Source organism: Eutrigla gurnardus, assembly GCF_963514095.1.
Source record: "Eutrigla gurnardus genome assembly, chromosome: 4".
Taxonomy (NCBI): domain Eukaryota; kingdom Metazoa; phylum Chordata; class Actinopteri; order Perciformes; family Triglidae; genus Eutrigla; species Eutrigla gurnardus.
Genome location: NC_139918.1, coordinates 32,185,987 through 32,200,172, shown reverse-complemented (window position 1 = coordinate 32,200,172; position 14,186 = coordinate 32,185,987). Strand labels below are relative to the sequence as shown.

Sequence of the window (14,186 nt, the reverse complement as noted above, 5' to 3'; positions counted from 1 at the left end):
TAAATATTAGCATTACTTGTTAGCTTTCTAGGGCAATCGAATATCAATGTCACATCACTTCTTGCTTTTTACAGCTGATTAAATTCAGTCTGTGTTCATTTGCACCTCGATAAATTAGTGTAAAATGCTTAAAATGCCAATTAAGTAAAATAACTGCAACAGAAAGAGCATGGGGAACTTTTTATAAGCAGAGAGTGTGTGTGTGTGTGTGTGTTTTAACATGCTGTACCTGTAGTCTGGGGTTGACAGAGAAACTTCCAGCTGTTGGGTTCATACAAGTGATATACTGGCAGTTATGTATTTCCTTCAGTACCAGTCGTTGTCTGTCGTACCTACAAAAGGTTTTGTCTACTTAGATTAAATTCTATATAACCTGTCCTTGTGTTTACATCCAGATGTGTAACTGTACGGCATGCTTGTGTACCAGTGGTTGTAGTCGAGGTGCTGGCGTATGAGTGTGTGCGGCTGCACGGTGCCGTAAACGTCCACCTCTGGCATGTTGAGGTCGTCGATGAAGTAGATGAGTCTCTTAGCGGTGGGAGGGGCAAATTTACGACCGGCCTTTTTCTCCAGGGGTTTCTCCAGGACACCTGAGGTCCAGACAATGCAGAAGACAGTTGATGAAAGTTACAAGGAAAAAACTGTGGGCACTGCAGCGAATGACTTATGAGTTATGGATTCCAACAAGCAGTCTGAACCAGGATGCAGACAATTAAAAAAAATAAAAGAACAAAATCAATTTCAAAGCTCATCGAGTCGGAGCAAAAGCTTGTTTTGTAATTTAGAGCAGTATTAAAGGGCAAAAGCACTGTTGCATTACAAGAAATGCCAAATAATACACAATAAAACAAGGCAGGGTCAGAATCCTATTTGTAGCCAGGATTTCTTTTCTGTATTTCAGAAATAGATCCACTATATAAAAGAGAATTTAAACGGAGCAATGGTATGAACAATGAGTTTTTCAGAGATGCAGCACAAAATACTATATATTCCTCTATACATGTGACAGAACATAATGTAAATATAAATACTAAATACATAATAAAAGTTTTGTAAGGATGAAAGAAATCTCAATCCCAAATCCATTGTATTCCATCGATTATGTGCATTATGATGTGTACTAGCACTGTTAGACTTTGCAAAACCCCTACTGTGCTATAAAAGATGTTCTGGTTCCTGTGGTCCTTACGCTGCAGCATGGCTGATGTAGTGTAGTAGTTGAAGGGGACTTTAGCCACCATGTAGTCCTCCTTCAGCTTGGCGACTTTATCGGACACCAGGATGGTCTTGCCCACTCCGGCGTTGCCCACCAACATGATAGGTTTTCCTCTCTGGAGCAGCAAGTCCATGAAGAAGGTCAGACAAATGGTTTCTGGAGTGTGGACCAACACAGTCTGAAACACACACACACTACACCTGAGTGAAAGGGGCTCACAACGTGGTCAGTAACGAGTGTAAACATGATGTGCACCATTACCTGTAACGGCACATCAGGCTCCAGCTCAAATGGCAGCATCTTCTCGCTCCAGGGAGTAAACTTCTTCGTCTCAGAGTCAATGAAGTAGTCAAAGACGGTGCCCTGAGAGGGAAACTTCACCGCTCTCATCTCTTTGGACCACCAGCGACTGAATTCGGCTCGGTAGTCGTTAAGCTGGACCGGTCGTAGGGAAAACACAATATCATAATGTGACATCTGAATTATCTACGATGTGAAACACTGCAATAAATAAAAAATACTTTTCTACAAGCAAACTGAGTCACCACACACATGATCCTGGAAGAGGGCCCCTCCAAAGGCCCAGACACAGGCAAAGACAAAGTAGATCTCATAAAGCTCTCGGGGAGAGTCGGCGGGAGTGTTTTCCTCTGTAAGCAGGCAGTCCAACAGGGAGCACAGTGTCTGATTGGCCAAAACACAAGCATCTTTAGATTTTATGCAAAAACAATATGTGGAAAATAACCATCTGACTACAGAATCTCTTTGGCCTGCAGGTGAGATAGATAACGAGGATGCTGCATGGTCTCACCTGCACCATGCTATTCTCCGGTATGGGGGTGATGGTTTTCAGGTTGCAGCGGACTTGTTCCAGGCAGTACGGCACGTATTTATCGAACAGAATGGTGAGATTGGCTCGCTCCGATTGGGCCTGACGAGTGTCGATCCAACTTGTCACGTACCTGGGGGATACGGGGAAGACAGCTAAGCTAACCGACCAGCCCTTATTTCACACGTGAGCTTGTGTGTGCATCTCTTACGAGCTCCAGCCGAGGTCCTGTGGGTTGACATAGAGTATTCCTGCCCTAGACACTGTAGCTGGAGTCGCAGCCTTTAGATGAGAGATCTCGAAAAGCAAACGCATAGAGGAGGACAAGCTTATCCTCTCGTTACTGGCGAGAGTCAGAACCTGGAAAGGTGGAGATGATTTGTTCAAATATATACTATATATCACATTTTTTGTTTGGACTTTAGACATTAAAGGGATAGTTCGGAATTTTGGACATAAGACCTATTTTCCAACTAAGCCGGTGTGTTCGAGACGTCTGGAGACGTTTTCAAGACATTTCATTCAGTTCTTCTAGTTGCCGAGTTCGCTTGTGCTATGGCTAGCGCAAGTCAATGGTTCTAGTTAGCATGGCATTAAAAACACTCATACCGACTCCACAGTGCACCCGAGGCAAATCCATTAAAACACTAGACTGTCGATGTACATATCTGTGTTGATAGAATAATATTTGAAATAAAACTAACCTTGCATCGCATGAATCATCCATTTTTTGAGGGACTAGTTTCTCAGCAGCAGCAGAATTTTACTTTGCTCCGTCGGACTCAAAACCCTAAGACGCGCTGCTCGGAATCCAGCCGGTAAATACACACCTGAACACCGCTGATTTGTCGGCCCTTAAGCCTCCAAGGCTGTCTGAAAAGCCCTCGGAGCTCACTCAAACACCGGGCAGCACACGGCCACGCGAACCCACAATTACGCACTGCAAACCCGAACCTCTGCTTCGTCCGTAGACCCGTAAACCCTCGGACTCGTTGCGGGGGATTCCCTCCAGGCACCACCAGTCTCCGTTAGTTCGGTTCTGGTTCTCAGCTCCAGCGGGGGCTATCTCGGTCTCCACAGACGCTCGTTCACGTTCTGCCCTTTGAGCATCCCTCTCGCGCAATTCTTCCTCTGTATATTCAGGCTCGTACAGGTACGGTTGGGTTTGGGTGGAAAAAAACTCTTCATCAGAGTCTTCAAAAGTTTCAGTATATTCTCCAAAAGTGGCCATTTCTGTCAGATTGAAGAAACTACACTTTTAATGCCTGGCTAACTAGAACCATTGACTTGCGCTAGCCATAGCACAAGCGAACTCTGCAACTAGAAGAACTGAATGAAATGTCTTGAAAACGTCTCCAGATGTCTCCAACACACCGGCTGAGTTGGAAAATAGGTCTTATGTTCAAAATTCCGAACTATCCCTTTAAGACAGACTCAAACCTTTGGAAGAATGGGAAAACAAAGACGCATTCTGACCTTATTGTCATCCATAACTGTGTTGAGTGATTCGATCCACATTGGGTCAATATCCCCATCCAGCACAATCCACTTGGGTCCATCATGGCCCACCGAGGTCAGCTCTCTCATGGTAGAGGAAAACAGACCTCAAGTAAAGAGTGAAACATGCAGCGGCATATTAGTACCCGCACCACATCCTCACATAGTTTAGTGTTGTACTAAAGCAAACTCATGTAATGGAATCAGAAAAAATGTACTTTAACATATTCTAATTCATTCTGCAAAGAGGCCTGGGAATAAATGATGGGCTGAGCCGCAATCTGAAGTAAACACTGGTTCCCTTGATCATCATTCACAGCTTATTAAATTCCTGGTGAAATTCCTCAAGCTCCTCACCATCTTTCCACTCTCTGGTAGCGGGGTGCAGGTATCCAAACAACTCGTCTGTAGTCACCGCTTTAGGGTTGATGTCGTTCCATACGGGCTTCATCTTCATGTTTGCATAGGTTCTGTGGAGAGTCTTCAAGATCTGGTTGAATAAACGTTATAAATATAAGACACGCTGCTCTTTTGGCAAAAGCAAACAAATTACCACTTTTTATATTTGTGTGATACACCTCCTATGTTTTACTACATTGAATAACCCAAACTAAATTGTACTAATTGCAATCTGAAAACATGTGTGGGTATGAGGATGATGGTTTGGATTAAATGGGCAAATACCATTTTGAATGTGGTTTAACAGATACAGTACAGAAGTTAACCTGGCTCTTTCCGGTTCCTGGTCCGCCTACTACAAACACAGAGTGTCTGACAGCCAGCAGCTCCTCCAGCTGGGTCACCTGTAGACACACAAACATTGAATCACTTTCCCACAAATGACAGACTTAGTATTTAAAGTTAAAACCTTCAAGTCAGAACCGTAACTGTAACAAGCATACCAAAATCCCTCAGTACCATGACTGAAATAGAGGCATTTAAATTCCTCTAAAAAGCACTTCTAAAGCACCTTAAGTATGAAGTTTTCCTCCGGCTGCAGACGCAGCTCAGTGACTGACTGCCGGACAGCGTTCTCCAGCACAGGGTCTCTCTTCCTGGGCACGTCCAGCTGGGGAAACAGGTCACTGATGAGCCCGAGGAATATCGGCACATCGCTGGTCACTATCTTGGGCAGGTTGAAGTCCCTTAGTGCGCGCATCAGCACCTGGAAGTTACACTCTGGATGTCTAGATGTACTCATAGTCATATCATTGCACATTGTCCTTCCCCATACACCCTACCTGTTCCTCCGGTCTGCTCCGGTCCTCTCTCTTCAGAGATCCAGCTACAACCAGGACTGATTTGATAGCCCTCAAGCCCCAATCGTAATGATCCTAACAGTTAAAGGGAATGGACTGATCAAGCAATGAAAGCCAGGATGAGAAAATGTGTTTTGTCTTCAAATACAAAAAAGGATATTGAATATTCCAATTAGCTTTCTAAATAGTGTTCATCCTAAAAGAGTACAAGGGTTAGTTACAGTATGTTCAGTGTCATATGTACCTGCTTGGACAGCAGCTCCTTACAAAGAGTGTAGAGGCTGATGAACTTTCGTGCCAGCAGACGAGCATCGATGAAGCCTTCGGCCACCAACATGATCTCACAGATCAGCTCAAAGTCTGGGATCACCATGGCGCAGGGCCTACACAGTTAGCAAAGTCATTAATAATTAAGTTGAGTTTGGCACTTTGCTAACTCTTGCTTTATCTCTCAGTTTCTATCAGACCTGAATAGAGCCTTGAGGTTCTCTGGGAGCTCAGCCCTGCCGGCATAACCCGGGTTCAGAGTGATGAAGATCCCCACTGTCGGCTTCAGCTCAATCTCCTCTCCCAGGAAATGGAACCTACATACACACAGCAAACAGATCACAAAATAGGTCTCGACTGGATTCCTTAATATATGAATAGTTTATATAGCAGGTAATTATTTCCACAAGCACCTTTGCTTCTTGTTGCGTACAGCATCCTGTATGGTCTTGACCTGCACAGCGACCACAGACAGCACTTCCACCGAGATCCTGTTGAACTCATCGAAGCACCCCCACACCCCCGTTTGAGCCAGACCTTTGTAAATGTTACCTATGGACTGAAGACCATGTGATGGAGACAGATGCATTAAGCTGAAGGGTGGCATGAACATAAAGGACAATATAAGTGGAGTAAACAGAGCGACGGAGGATATCTGTGAGTGTCCGCGCTACCTTGTAGTCCATCTGCTCTGAGCAGTTGAACACATATACCATGATACCCAGGGAGCGTCCCAGGTCTTTGGTGGTCTCTGTCTTACCGGTGCCAGCTGGGCCTGAGGGGGCACCACTCATAGTCAGATGGAGGGACTGGGTCAGGGTTATGTAACACCTAACAGAGGTAGGGTTGAGATATAAAATCATAAAAAACCCATTAGTAAACAAAGTAATTATAACAGTTTAGGTTGTTCAGCAACACCTACATACTCCCAGATCCATTTTCCTCATATATGTTCACATTCTATGGATTGTTTTTTTGTCATATGGATCATCTATACTTTCATTTTATTGTTGATTATTTTGAGCACGTCTTTCCACTCTGATAGAGACATCCTTCCTCCTGAGGTTTCTTCTATTTTTCCCCTGTTCAGGTTTTTGTTTTCCTATCCAAACTGAGGGTCATATTCTGTGTACATTTACATTTGCACTGTTTTATTGTTGTTTTATTTATGTGTCACATGCTGCCTTTTGTACTATCTATTTTTATACTTAGATTTTACATTGTTTGGCATTCTGTGGACAGCAAACGAATAATTTCACTGTGCGTAAAAAACACATTTCTTTACTGTGCATGAAAATAAACACTTTGAATCTTGAATATTATAAAGCCCCCTGAGGCAAATTTGGAATTTGTGATATTAGGCTAAACATATAACATACTTATACATAATTGACTTGACTGGGAGCCCTTTTTTTACAATAATATCTGTTTAAACAGGGGTCACATGCCACTTGTCTCTTTAAAGTACACATGTTTAATGATGTGTACATTCAACGTGCATCAGTGGAGCATACATGTACGTGTACCTGTCAGTGAGTGGCGTGATGACTAGTCTGTTCGTGTTCCCCAGGTATTCGTAGCTGAACTGGAACTGGGCGTCGCAGATGTTGACGTAAGAGTGTCTGGTTTCATCGTCCCAGCGGTGGCGTAACTGGGAAAGCCACGCAAATGCTTGACCCGTCGTCACCTAGGAGACACACGCAGTTACAGCGACAGGAAGGTCTTCCTGCTCGTACGACGCCTCATACAGCAGATGTGTGTTTTGCTTCGGCGTTACCTTCTGAGATATGAGGCTGGCGACCACGTCTCGTGCGTGGACATCAATGGTGCAGACGGTCATGATTTTCTGTCTGTCTCCGGGAGTTAGATCTCCGAGCAGCATGTGGATCAGTGAGTTCAGCTGCGTGACCTAGAAGAAGAAAACCAGGATTCAAACACAAAGCCTGCTCACCCAACCGTCCTCACTCTGACTTCATAGCACTACCTGTTTCCTGTTGTAGTCTTTGAGAGCCGTCTCAAATCCCTCCTCCACCCTCTCAAAGGCGATGCCCACGTCCGTGGCCCACCACACCTGACTGCCGGTCAACCCTACCTGCGGGATGCAAAAGAAATCAGATGGCAGACCACAGACCAGTTTGTGTGTTTGTGAAGCTAAAGCTATAACGGACCTGTGCAGGGAAGTCAAACAGCCACTGGTCTCGTGGTTTGTCCTCATAGGCAGCCACGGCCTCCTGGATCTCCTTCCGGACTGTGCAGCGCATGGTGCTCTCTAAGGCACTCAACCAACACTCTGCCTGAAGAGAGACACTACATGTTAAGACATGAATACAATGCCATGCTATACAACATTCAATTCTTACACATATCGACAGTGTAACTCTACTCGTATTTGCACACACAGGAATCAAATTTAGTTTTTCCAGTACCTGTCCTTCACAGACACATGGCTCAGAGAATGGAACATATTCGCCCTCACGGCTGTACATCCCCATAGCAACCGCCTCCCCATCCTCCTGCCCTCCTCCACCTGTGTCGGAGTCCTTGAATCGAAGATCTGCTATATTGTCAAAGAGCTTTAGCAAGTGTCTGGTCACCTGGGAAAAAACCCCACAGATGGAGAGACTTCCATTTATATTTTAAAGGTTATGTTATTTACAGACCGCAATTCTTTGGACTGAATTGAAAATTCTTTGGACTGAATTGAAAATTCTTATCTTTATTAACATTCTCCGCTCCACCAAGACATATATATTCAACTGAAACATCCAACGTGCTGACTATCTCTCCATATGTTCTCTCCTGGAAAACACAATCAAATTGTAATTTGTCCGTCACCTGTTTGGGCTGTGTTCCCTTGGAGACAATCTCCAGCAGGTCAGAGGCAGAGACAAAGTAGAATCTGGGGAACGTGAGCCTCTTGGTCTCCAGGTACTCGGCCAGGGCCTTCTCGCACACAGACAGCCTCTGCTGCAGGGTCTCCAAGTTCTCCAGGAATCCAGGCCGGTTGGTCACCTCTACCACATTGCTGTTCTGCACCACCTCAGTCATCAAGCTCTGGGGGTGGAGAAAAGCCATACGATTGGAGAGAAAATAGAAAAAGACATGCAACAGTGAGATGGACACATGTGGGCTAGTTACCTGGAAGTCAGTGTGAATCCCCTGGAAACGCTCCGCGTCATTGGCCAGCTGGCAACGGATGTCGTGGCTGTTGGTGAAGATGCTGTTGAGGTGGGCCCAGGTCCTCTGCACACTCATCCAGGAGGAAATGACCAGGTCTGCCACCATCAGCTTCCTCTGCCACCCGCTCACCTCTGCCTGGAAATACTCTACGTACTTACTCATGAGGATGTTCTGCAACTGCACCTGTAGAGGAATAAAAGGAGGAGCTTCACATGATGATCTGTAAGAGCATTGTAAATGTATGTTCAGATAAAATAAACTAGTAATGACCATATTTAGGAAGCACTACCGGCATTACTGAAATGATACACTTTGGAAATGATTATCACACTCACCTGGTTGTCCTCCAGTGTTTCTATCAGATTCTCATCGGCTTTGAGCAGAGGGGTTCCTGTGCTGCTATGAGCCTCATATGACAACGACATCACACTCCAGGTCTGGGTTATCTCTGCCAACACCTGAGCAAATACAGGTAACGGTACAAAATGTGACACCTGCCTTTTGAAGAGGAGGGGAAAACACACAAATTGTGCAGTGGGATAAAAATCCAACTTGCAATGATGTTATTGTGGCCATTGTGGGTCTGCTTCATTATTATTTATGGCAATCTTTATAAAAAAAATTGGTCAAAGTTCCAATTTATTGGTTAGAGTGTTTGCCAGGAATGTTTTTTGAGATTAAAAATGAATTTGCATCCTTGTCAACCGATATCTGAACTGTTTCTATAAATGCAGGTATTGCGACTCAAAAAGGAGTGTTCTTAAATAATCTTGACTATTACAATTACTGCATTCATACACAGGACACTATTTCTCAACTGGTTAGTTTCTATGATACCTACTTTCTCTATGGCCATTTCTTTCACCGCCTTGTCCACTATGTTTTTGACCTCATCCTCCACACGGTGAAGCTGTAATTCCAAAAGGTCCCCCAGGGTGGTGCCTTCCCCCATCACAAACCTGACCTGAGGAACAGAAAGAGCACAAGACACCCATGAGTGTGATCAGATTTCAGATAGGGATAATTGGGTTCACTGAACTGTGCTGGTCATCACAGGGCTGGACATGAGCCGGCAGCATAGTTGATTGAAGGTAGAGTATGTATCGAGAACTCAACTTAACAGAGTGGACGGTATCGTATACTGTAGAGAATGTGTTTGCTGATGAAACAGTATTGAATCAGATGGTATGAGACATTGTGAGTCTCATACCCCGGTGGTGTTCATAAGCTGTTGCCAGTGTCTTTCTCTGACGGCGGAGTTTTGCAGCTCGTTGACGGCTCTCAGAGAAGTCAACAGGTTCTTCACAGTCGCCTCCAGGCCCAGGTAAACATCCCACAGCCGCACCTCCTTATCCAGCATCTTCATCTCCTTAACGTGCAACAGGGAGTGTCGTGAGGTATGAAAACGAGCAAAAATTAAATATTTTAATGTTTGTCCATGGAAGCTTACTTTGGCGAATCGCCTGAGCTCCATGTCCATCTGCTCCACATTGATCTCTTTCCACGGGGTCTTGGTCCAGTCTTCTATGCTGGTCTGGCAGGAGAATGGAAACATTTCATCTGTGATTCTCTTACGGTGAAAATCAATTTCGCCATACAGTCTTAAAGGTCATCTATACCTATGGTGTGGTGAGGAAGCTTTGCAGGGATTGAGCTAATGATTTATACATGGAGCTCAAACATAGCTGAGAAATAAAAAAAAAATGTGCCAATTAACATTTACCTTCACAAAGATGACCATGTCCCAGACCGCCTTGACCAGTATGATGTCAGAGCGACACTGGCGCAGTTGCTTGTAGTCTGGGAAACTGACCTCAAACAGATCAGCTGTGTCCTGCAGCCTCTTCATTTCTGCCTCCATCACCGCGACCGCTCGATTAGACTGGAGACACATTTTCATGTCACGGCATTTATTGTGTTGTTTGCTCGATTCCATTTAATTGCACTAAAAATAATTACTTTTAAACTTTCCTTTTCGAACAGGCGGTAAAAGAATGTCTCTCAGTGCTCACCTTATCAATTAGTCTATATTGATCCTTCAAATTGGTTTTAAAGATCGGCTCGGTACAGAACTGTTCTCTGAACTCATGCTGCTTGACCTAAAATGTGAAAAAAAAACAAAAGAAAACACACATTTGTGATCGTTTGAAGCTGAATGTCCAATGCATATTTCTCCATCGATAACTGTGTACGCTGGGGGGGCTGGGGGGTCAGTCATATATAATGCAGGAAAGAAAGTGAGAAGACTAGAAGATATTGAGCTCTTTGTAAGGGGTTGACATCCTATCCTGCACATACACACACGCACACACACAGGCTCACCTCAAACCGAACACATTTCCTGCGTATAACAGAAACTTCATTTGATTGTAGTGGCGCCACTTCATGTTTGACTGTGAATGCAATTTTCCTCAGACTCTTCCACTTCTCCGGCAGCTCCTGTGTTTCGTGGGTGTAGAATAAAGAGAGGGACATAATGTAATGATAAGTGTGTGTATGTGTGTGTATATATATATATCTGCAGATGAGTGCACTGTGCATTATCACAAACCTCGAGCTGTGTGTAGACGCTCTCTGGCAGCTGCTGTCCGTAGGTCTTGAGGAGCTCAGAAGTGGACTTGAGAGGTTTGAAGTGCTGTTCGTTGCTGATCTGCCGGTCTCGTATGGCCATGAGGTGTCCCATTATGTCCACCAGGCCTGCATAGTCGCCATCCGACACCTTGTTTGAAAGGCCGCGGGCCGTGTCCTGGGCAAAAGATGATAATTCCCTAACGCTGCAGGATAGAGAGGAAGGAGGAGAATGTAAGTGAGGAGAGGCACCGGAAAAACGTTTCTTCAATGATGAAATAAAAAGAATCACTCAAGCATAGCACTCCACTTTGTCAAAAGAAGATTGCTTTCCATTGCTTTTTACTATTGTGGGCTTAAGGCCACAACCAGAAACATAATCAGTACACTTAATAATTGACCACTCTGTATTGTATGATGTTATGTAACCTCTGGTTGACATGGTTAAGCAGGTGCTCCTTGAACATCCAGCTCCATCTCTTGATGACGTTCATCAGTGTGTGCTTGAAGGGTTTGATATCGAGCTGCAGCCAGCCACAAAACACCTTCTTGTCCTCCAGCTTGCTCACGCGTACGTACAGAGACTCAAACAGGTTGATCTGGAATGAAGAATGATACAGTGACTAATAGTTGGTCAGAGTCGGTGGGACCAACTCCCATTAAAACACTGAAAAGACTGTTTGTTTGAATCACAAATGTGAAGCACACCTGTTCTTTGAAGTTCTCCAGGGTGGGCGGGTTCTTTTTCAGCTCATAGTCGGCATACAGCTCAGCTTCCTCTGTACTTAACACGTGGCCGTACAGTAGGAACTGTCTCATAAATTCAGACCTGTGAAAGTTGAATTCTGTCCTTTAGCAAATACATTCATTAGGGATATATTTCAAGTGATGAGAATGGGATCATACCCAATCATCTTTTGGGGTGTATTTTAGTTATAAGGCAATATAATGCTTTAAAGCAGAGATCTTCAACAGGGGTTCCGGGACCCCTGGGGGGTTTGCAGTGTTACTGCAGGGGGTCACCGAAATAATTTGATCCCAAACCTTTCTTCCATTAATTCAAATATGTCCAAAAATACAGATTAACATGAATACAACTTATAATAATAAAAAATGCCAATATAGAATTAAAATTTGTTCAAAAACAATATGAATCCGTCAACAAATATTATTTGAATGGCTTAGCATTGTCCTGTGATAGACTGGCGACCTGTGTACCCTGCCTTCGCCCAATGACAGCTGGGATCGGCTCCAGCCCACCCGCGACCCTGAATACAGGATAAGCGGTAGAAAATGGATGGATGGATTGGTTTAGCATTGTATACTTACATCCTTACAAAGTACTTTTATACCTGGCACTATAGGCTGCACTACACATAATTATAAGCCCGGTTTAATAAGCAACACAATTTTATACCATAATAGGGGTCCCTTGACCATGTCGTCCGTATCAGCCAAGGGGTCCTTGGCCTGAAAAACGCTGAAGACCTCTGCTTTAAAGGTAAAAAATAAACATGACAGCCATAAACTTCTGACCTGTCATCAGTCCAGAGGTAGCGGAAGCTGGCAAACGAACCCTGATAATCTCTGACCTGAAAAGGCAACACGATCTCCAAAGCTGTAAGCATCATAAATGAACCTCCCATGTGTGGACTGAAAACAAACACTTACCTTTGCGATAGCTGTGCGTGCCCGTGAGCGGATGACATGGCACATCTCTGTCAAATCCTCCATTTGGTTTATGTCGCACTGCAAGACGAAGAAACAAGGTGGCGTGTGATCAGGGCATGTGCACGCGCAAATACTTCTGAACCTGTAACCTCTAATCTGTGGAGCACCTGATAGTCATCCAGCTGTTTATGCTTCGCCACTCTGGGAATGAAGGAAGCCATGTTGGTGATGTCGGCCACCATACTGTCCACAATATCGTAGAAGTTGCCACTGTGGCTGAAGTCCAATGAGGGGTCAAAGGTCATCTCATTGCTGTTGAGCACCAGTTGGACCTCAAAGAGTGGTGTGATGCGCTGGGTTGCATCCATGTTGTCCATGAGGTACTGCAGGGAGCAGCGCACGGCGCTAGAGAAGCCTGTCAGAATCATGCGGTCCACGTAGTCTGTGTAGGCCTGCCACTCACGGCTGTCAGGGTCGGTCACACCCAGCAGAGACTGGCTCTCCTGGAGTGGAAAAGTGGTGTGTTAGAGAGGGGAAAATGACCAGGGGTCCGTTTCACACTGCAGGTTTAGTGAAAACCTTAGTTAGTTAACCCTGAGATGAGGGAAACTCTGGTTTTTCGGTTTCACAAAGCCAGTTCAGCATAACTCTGAGTCAGTTACCCGGGTAACATACTCCGTGAACCTAACCTGCTCGCTAGCAGGTTTGCTTCAACAAACCCTGAGTTTCTCCCTACATGTCTCCGCCTTTTTCCAGAATCTGAACCAACTCTGAAAAAATGTGCCGTCCTTTCATCGTCAACCTAATCGATATGGAAATAAAAGTGATTCTAGCAGCTTTGCGTCGGGAGAGGATTTTGATTACCTTTCCTTTCAATCACATTAGATATTATCTAAACAATATTCTCCGACATTTTCAACATTTCATATCGCGGACATAATCCGCAACCAGATTCTTTGCGGAGGTAGTGTTTTTGCGAACGGGAGATTTATGAAATGTTTAAGTACATTTCTGTGTTGAAATACCTGCTTATATTTACTGTTTAATATGTGAAATATGATTAAAATCATATGCCTTAGTCAACGTATTTGCACAATATTCTTATGCTTAATTTTCAACTGAAGCCACTTTCTTTTTGTCCCTGGGGGGGATTACACCCAATGAAAATTATAATTTATTCATTGCGCTACTTTGTGGACTACGGGAGTTGAACCCTTGTCGCCTACACCGTGGGTCGTGTTGCTAACCGTTACCCCACAGTGTTGCTATACAAGGCCGAAAATAAAGAGTTATCACCTTTAGATCAATAGACTATTTCATTCAGTTATACACATTAGATCGGGCAGTAATTGTCTGCCACGCTAACTATCACTATTTTGATGCAGTTACGTTGCTCCTCTTTCTCAGGATGAGCTTGTTTTCTACAAAAACAATATCTAATAACGCTCTCCCGGTTGCCATGGTGAATCGTAGTATCGGAGCTCCATTGATGATGGCTTTATAGAGTCGGCAGGAACGCGCGTAACTCAGAGTTTACATACTCAGAGTTGACTGAACTAATTCACAACCGCTGTTCTGAAACCGAAAACTCAGAGTTGCTCATCTCAGAGTTGGTCAACTCAGAGTTCAGGGTTAAGTTCAGAGTTTGTTGAACCTGCTTTGTGAAACGGGCCCCAGGAGTGAGATCTGTTAGTGAAGA

General features: G+C 44.3%; 1 protein-coding gene across 1 annotated transcript in view; it reads right to left on the bottom strand.

Moving 5' to 3' along the window:
• Window positions 1-14,186, bottom strand: part of dnah9l (dynein, axonemal, heavy polypeptide 9 like) — a 37,824-nt gene that overhangs the window by 15,286 nt on the left and 8,352 nt on the right. Inside the window, exons 16-51 of the mRNA XM_084007119.1 lie at window positions 12,655-12,990; window positions 12,488-12,565; window positions 12,353-12,408; window positions 11,525-11,645; window positions 11,246-11,415; window positions 10,800-11,022; window positions 10,571-10,687; window positions 10,261-10,347; window positions 9,972-10,130; window positions 9,699-9,782; window positions 9,459-9,617; window positions 9,090-9,212; window positions 8,584-8,706; window positions 8,207-8,431; window positions 7,904-8,122; window positions 7,495-7,662; window positions 7,237-7,362; window positions 7,053-7,160; window positions 6,846-6,977; window positions 6,595-6,755; window positions 5,743-5,899; window positions 5,482-5,627; window positions 5,269-5,433; window positions 5,046-5,184; window positions 4,784-4,876; window positions 4,513-4,707; window positions 4,268-4,345; window positions 3,900-4,032; window positions 3,522-3,649; window positions 2,257-2,405; window positions 2,028-2,178; window positions 1,769-1,900; window positions 1,478-1,651; window positions 1,190-1,394; window positions 425-590; window positions 230-332 (exon numbers count right to left, since the gene is read on the bottom strand). Coding sequence (XP_083863245.1) covers window positions 230-332; window positions 425-590; window positions 1,190-1,394; window positions 1,478-1,651; window positions 1,769-1,900; window positions 2,028-2,178; window positions 2,257-2,405; window positions 3,522-3,649; window positions 3,900-4,032; window positions 4,268-4,345; window positions 4,513-4,707; window positions 4,784-4,876; window positions 5,046-5,184; window positions 5,269-5,433; window positions 5,482-5,627; window positions 5,743-5,899; window positions 6,595-6,755; window positions 6,846-6,977; window positions 7,053-7,160; window positions 7,237-7,362; window positions 7,495-7,662; window positions 7,904-8,122; window positions 8,207-8,431; window positions 8,584-8,706; window positions 9,090-9,212; window positions 9,459-9,617; window positions 9,699-9,782; window positions 9,972-10,130; window positions 10,261-10,347; window positions 10,571-10,687; window positions 10,800-11,022; window positions 11,246-11,415; window positions 11,525-11,645; window positions 12,353-12,408; window positions 12,488-12,565; window positions 12,655-12,990 — 5,289 coding nt within the window. The remainder of the gene's footprint in view (window positions 1-229; window positions 333-424; window positions 591-1,189; window positions 1,395-1,477; window positions 1,652-1,768; window positions 1,901-2,027; window positions 2,179-2,256; window positions 2,406-3,521; window positions 3,650-3,899; window positions 4,033-4,267; window positions 4,346-4,512; window positions 4,708-4,783; window positions 4,877-5,045; window positions 5,185-5,268; window positions 5,434-5,481; window positions 5,628-5,742; window positions 5,900-6,594; window positions 6,756-6,845; window positions 6,978-7,052; window positions 7,161-7,236; window positions 7,363-7,494; window positions 7,663-7,903; window positions 8,123-8,206; window positions 8,432-8,583; window positions 8,707-9,089; window positions 9,213-9,458; window positions 9,618-9,698; window positions 9,783-9,971; window positions 10,131-10,260; window positions 10,348-10,570; window positions 10,688-10,799; window positions 11,023-11,245; window positions 11,416-11,524; window positions 11,646-12,352; window positions 12,409-12,487; window positions 12,566-12,654; window positions 12,991-14,186) is intronic.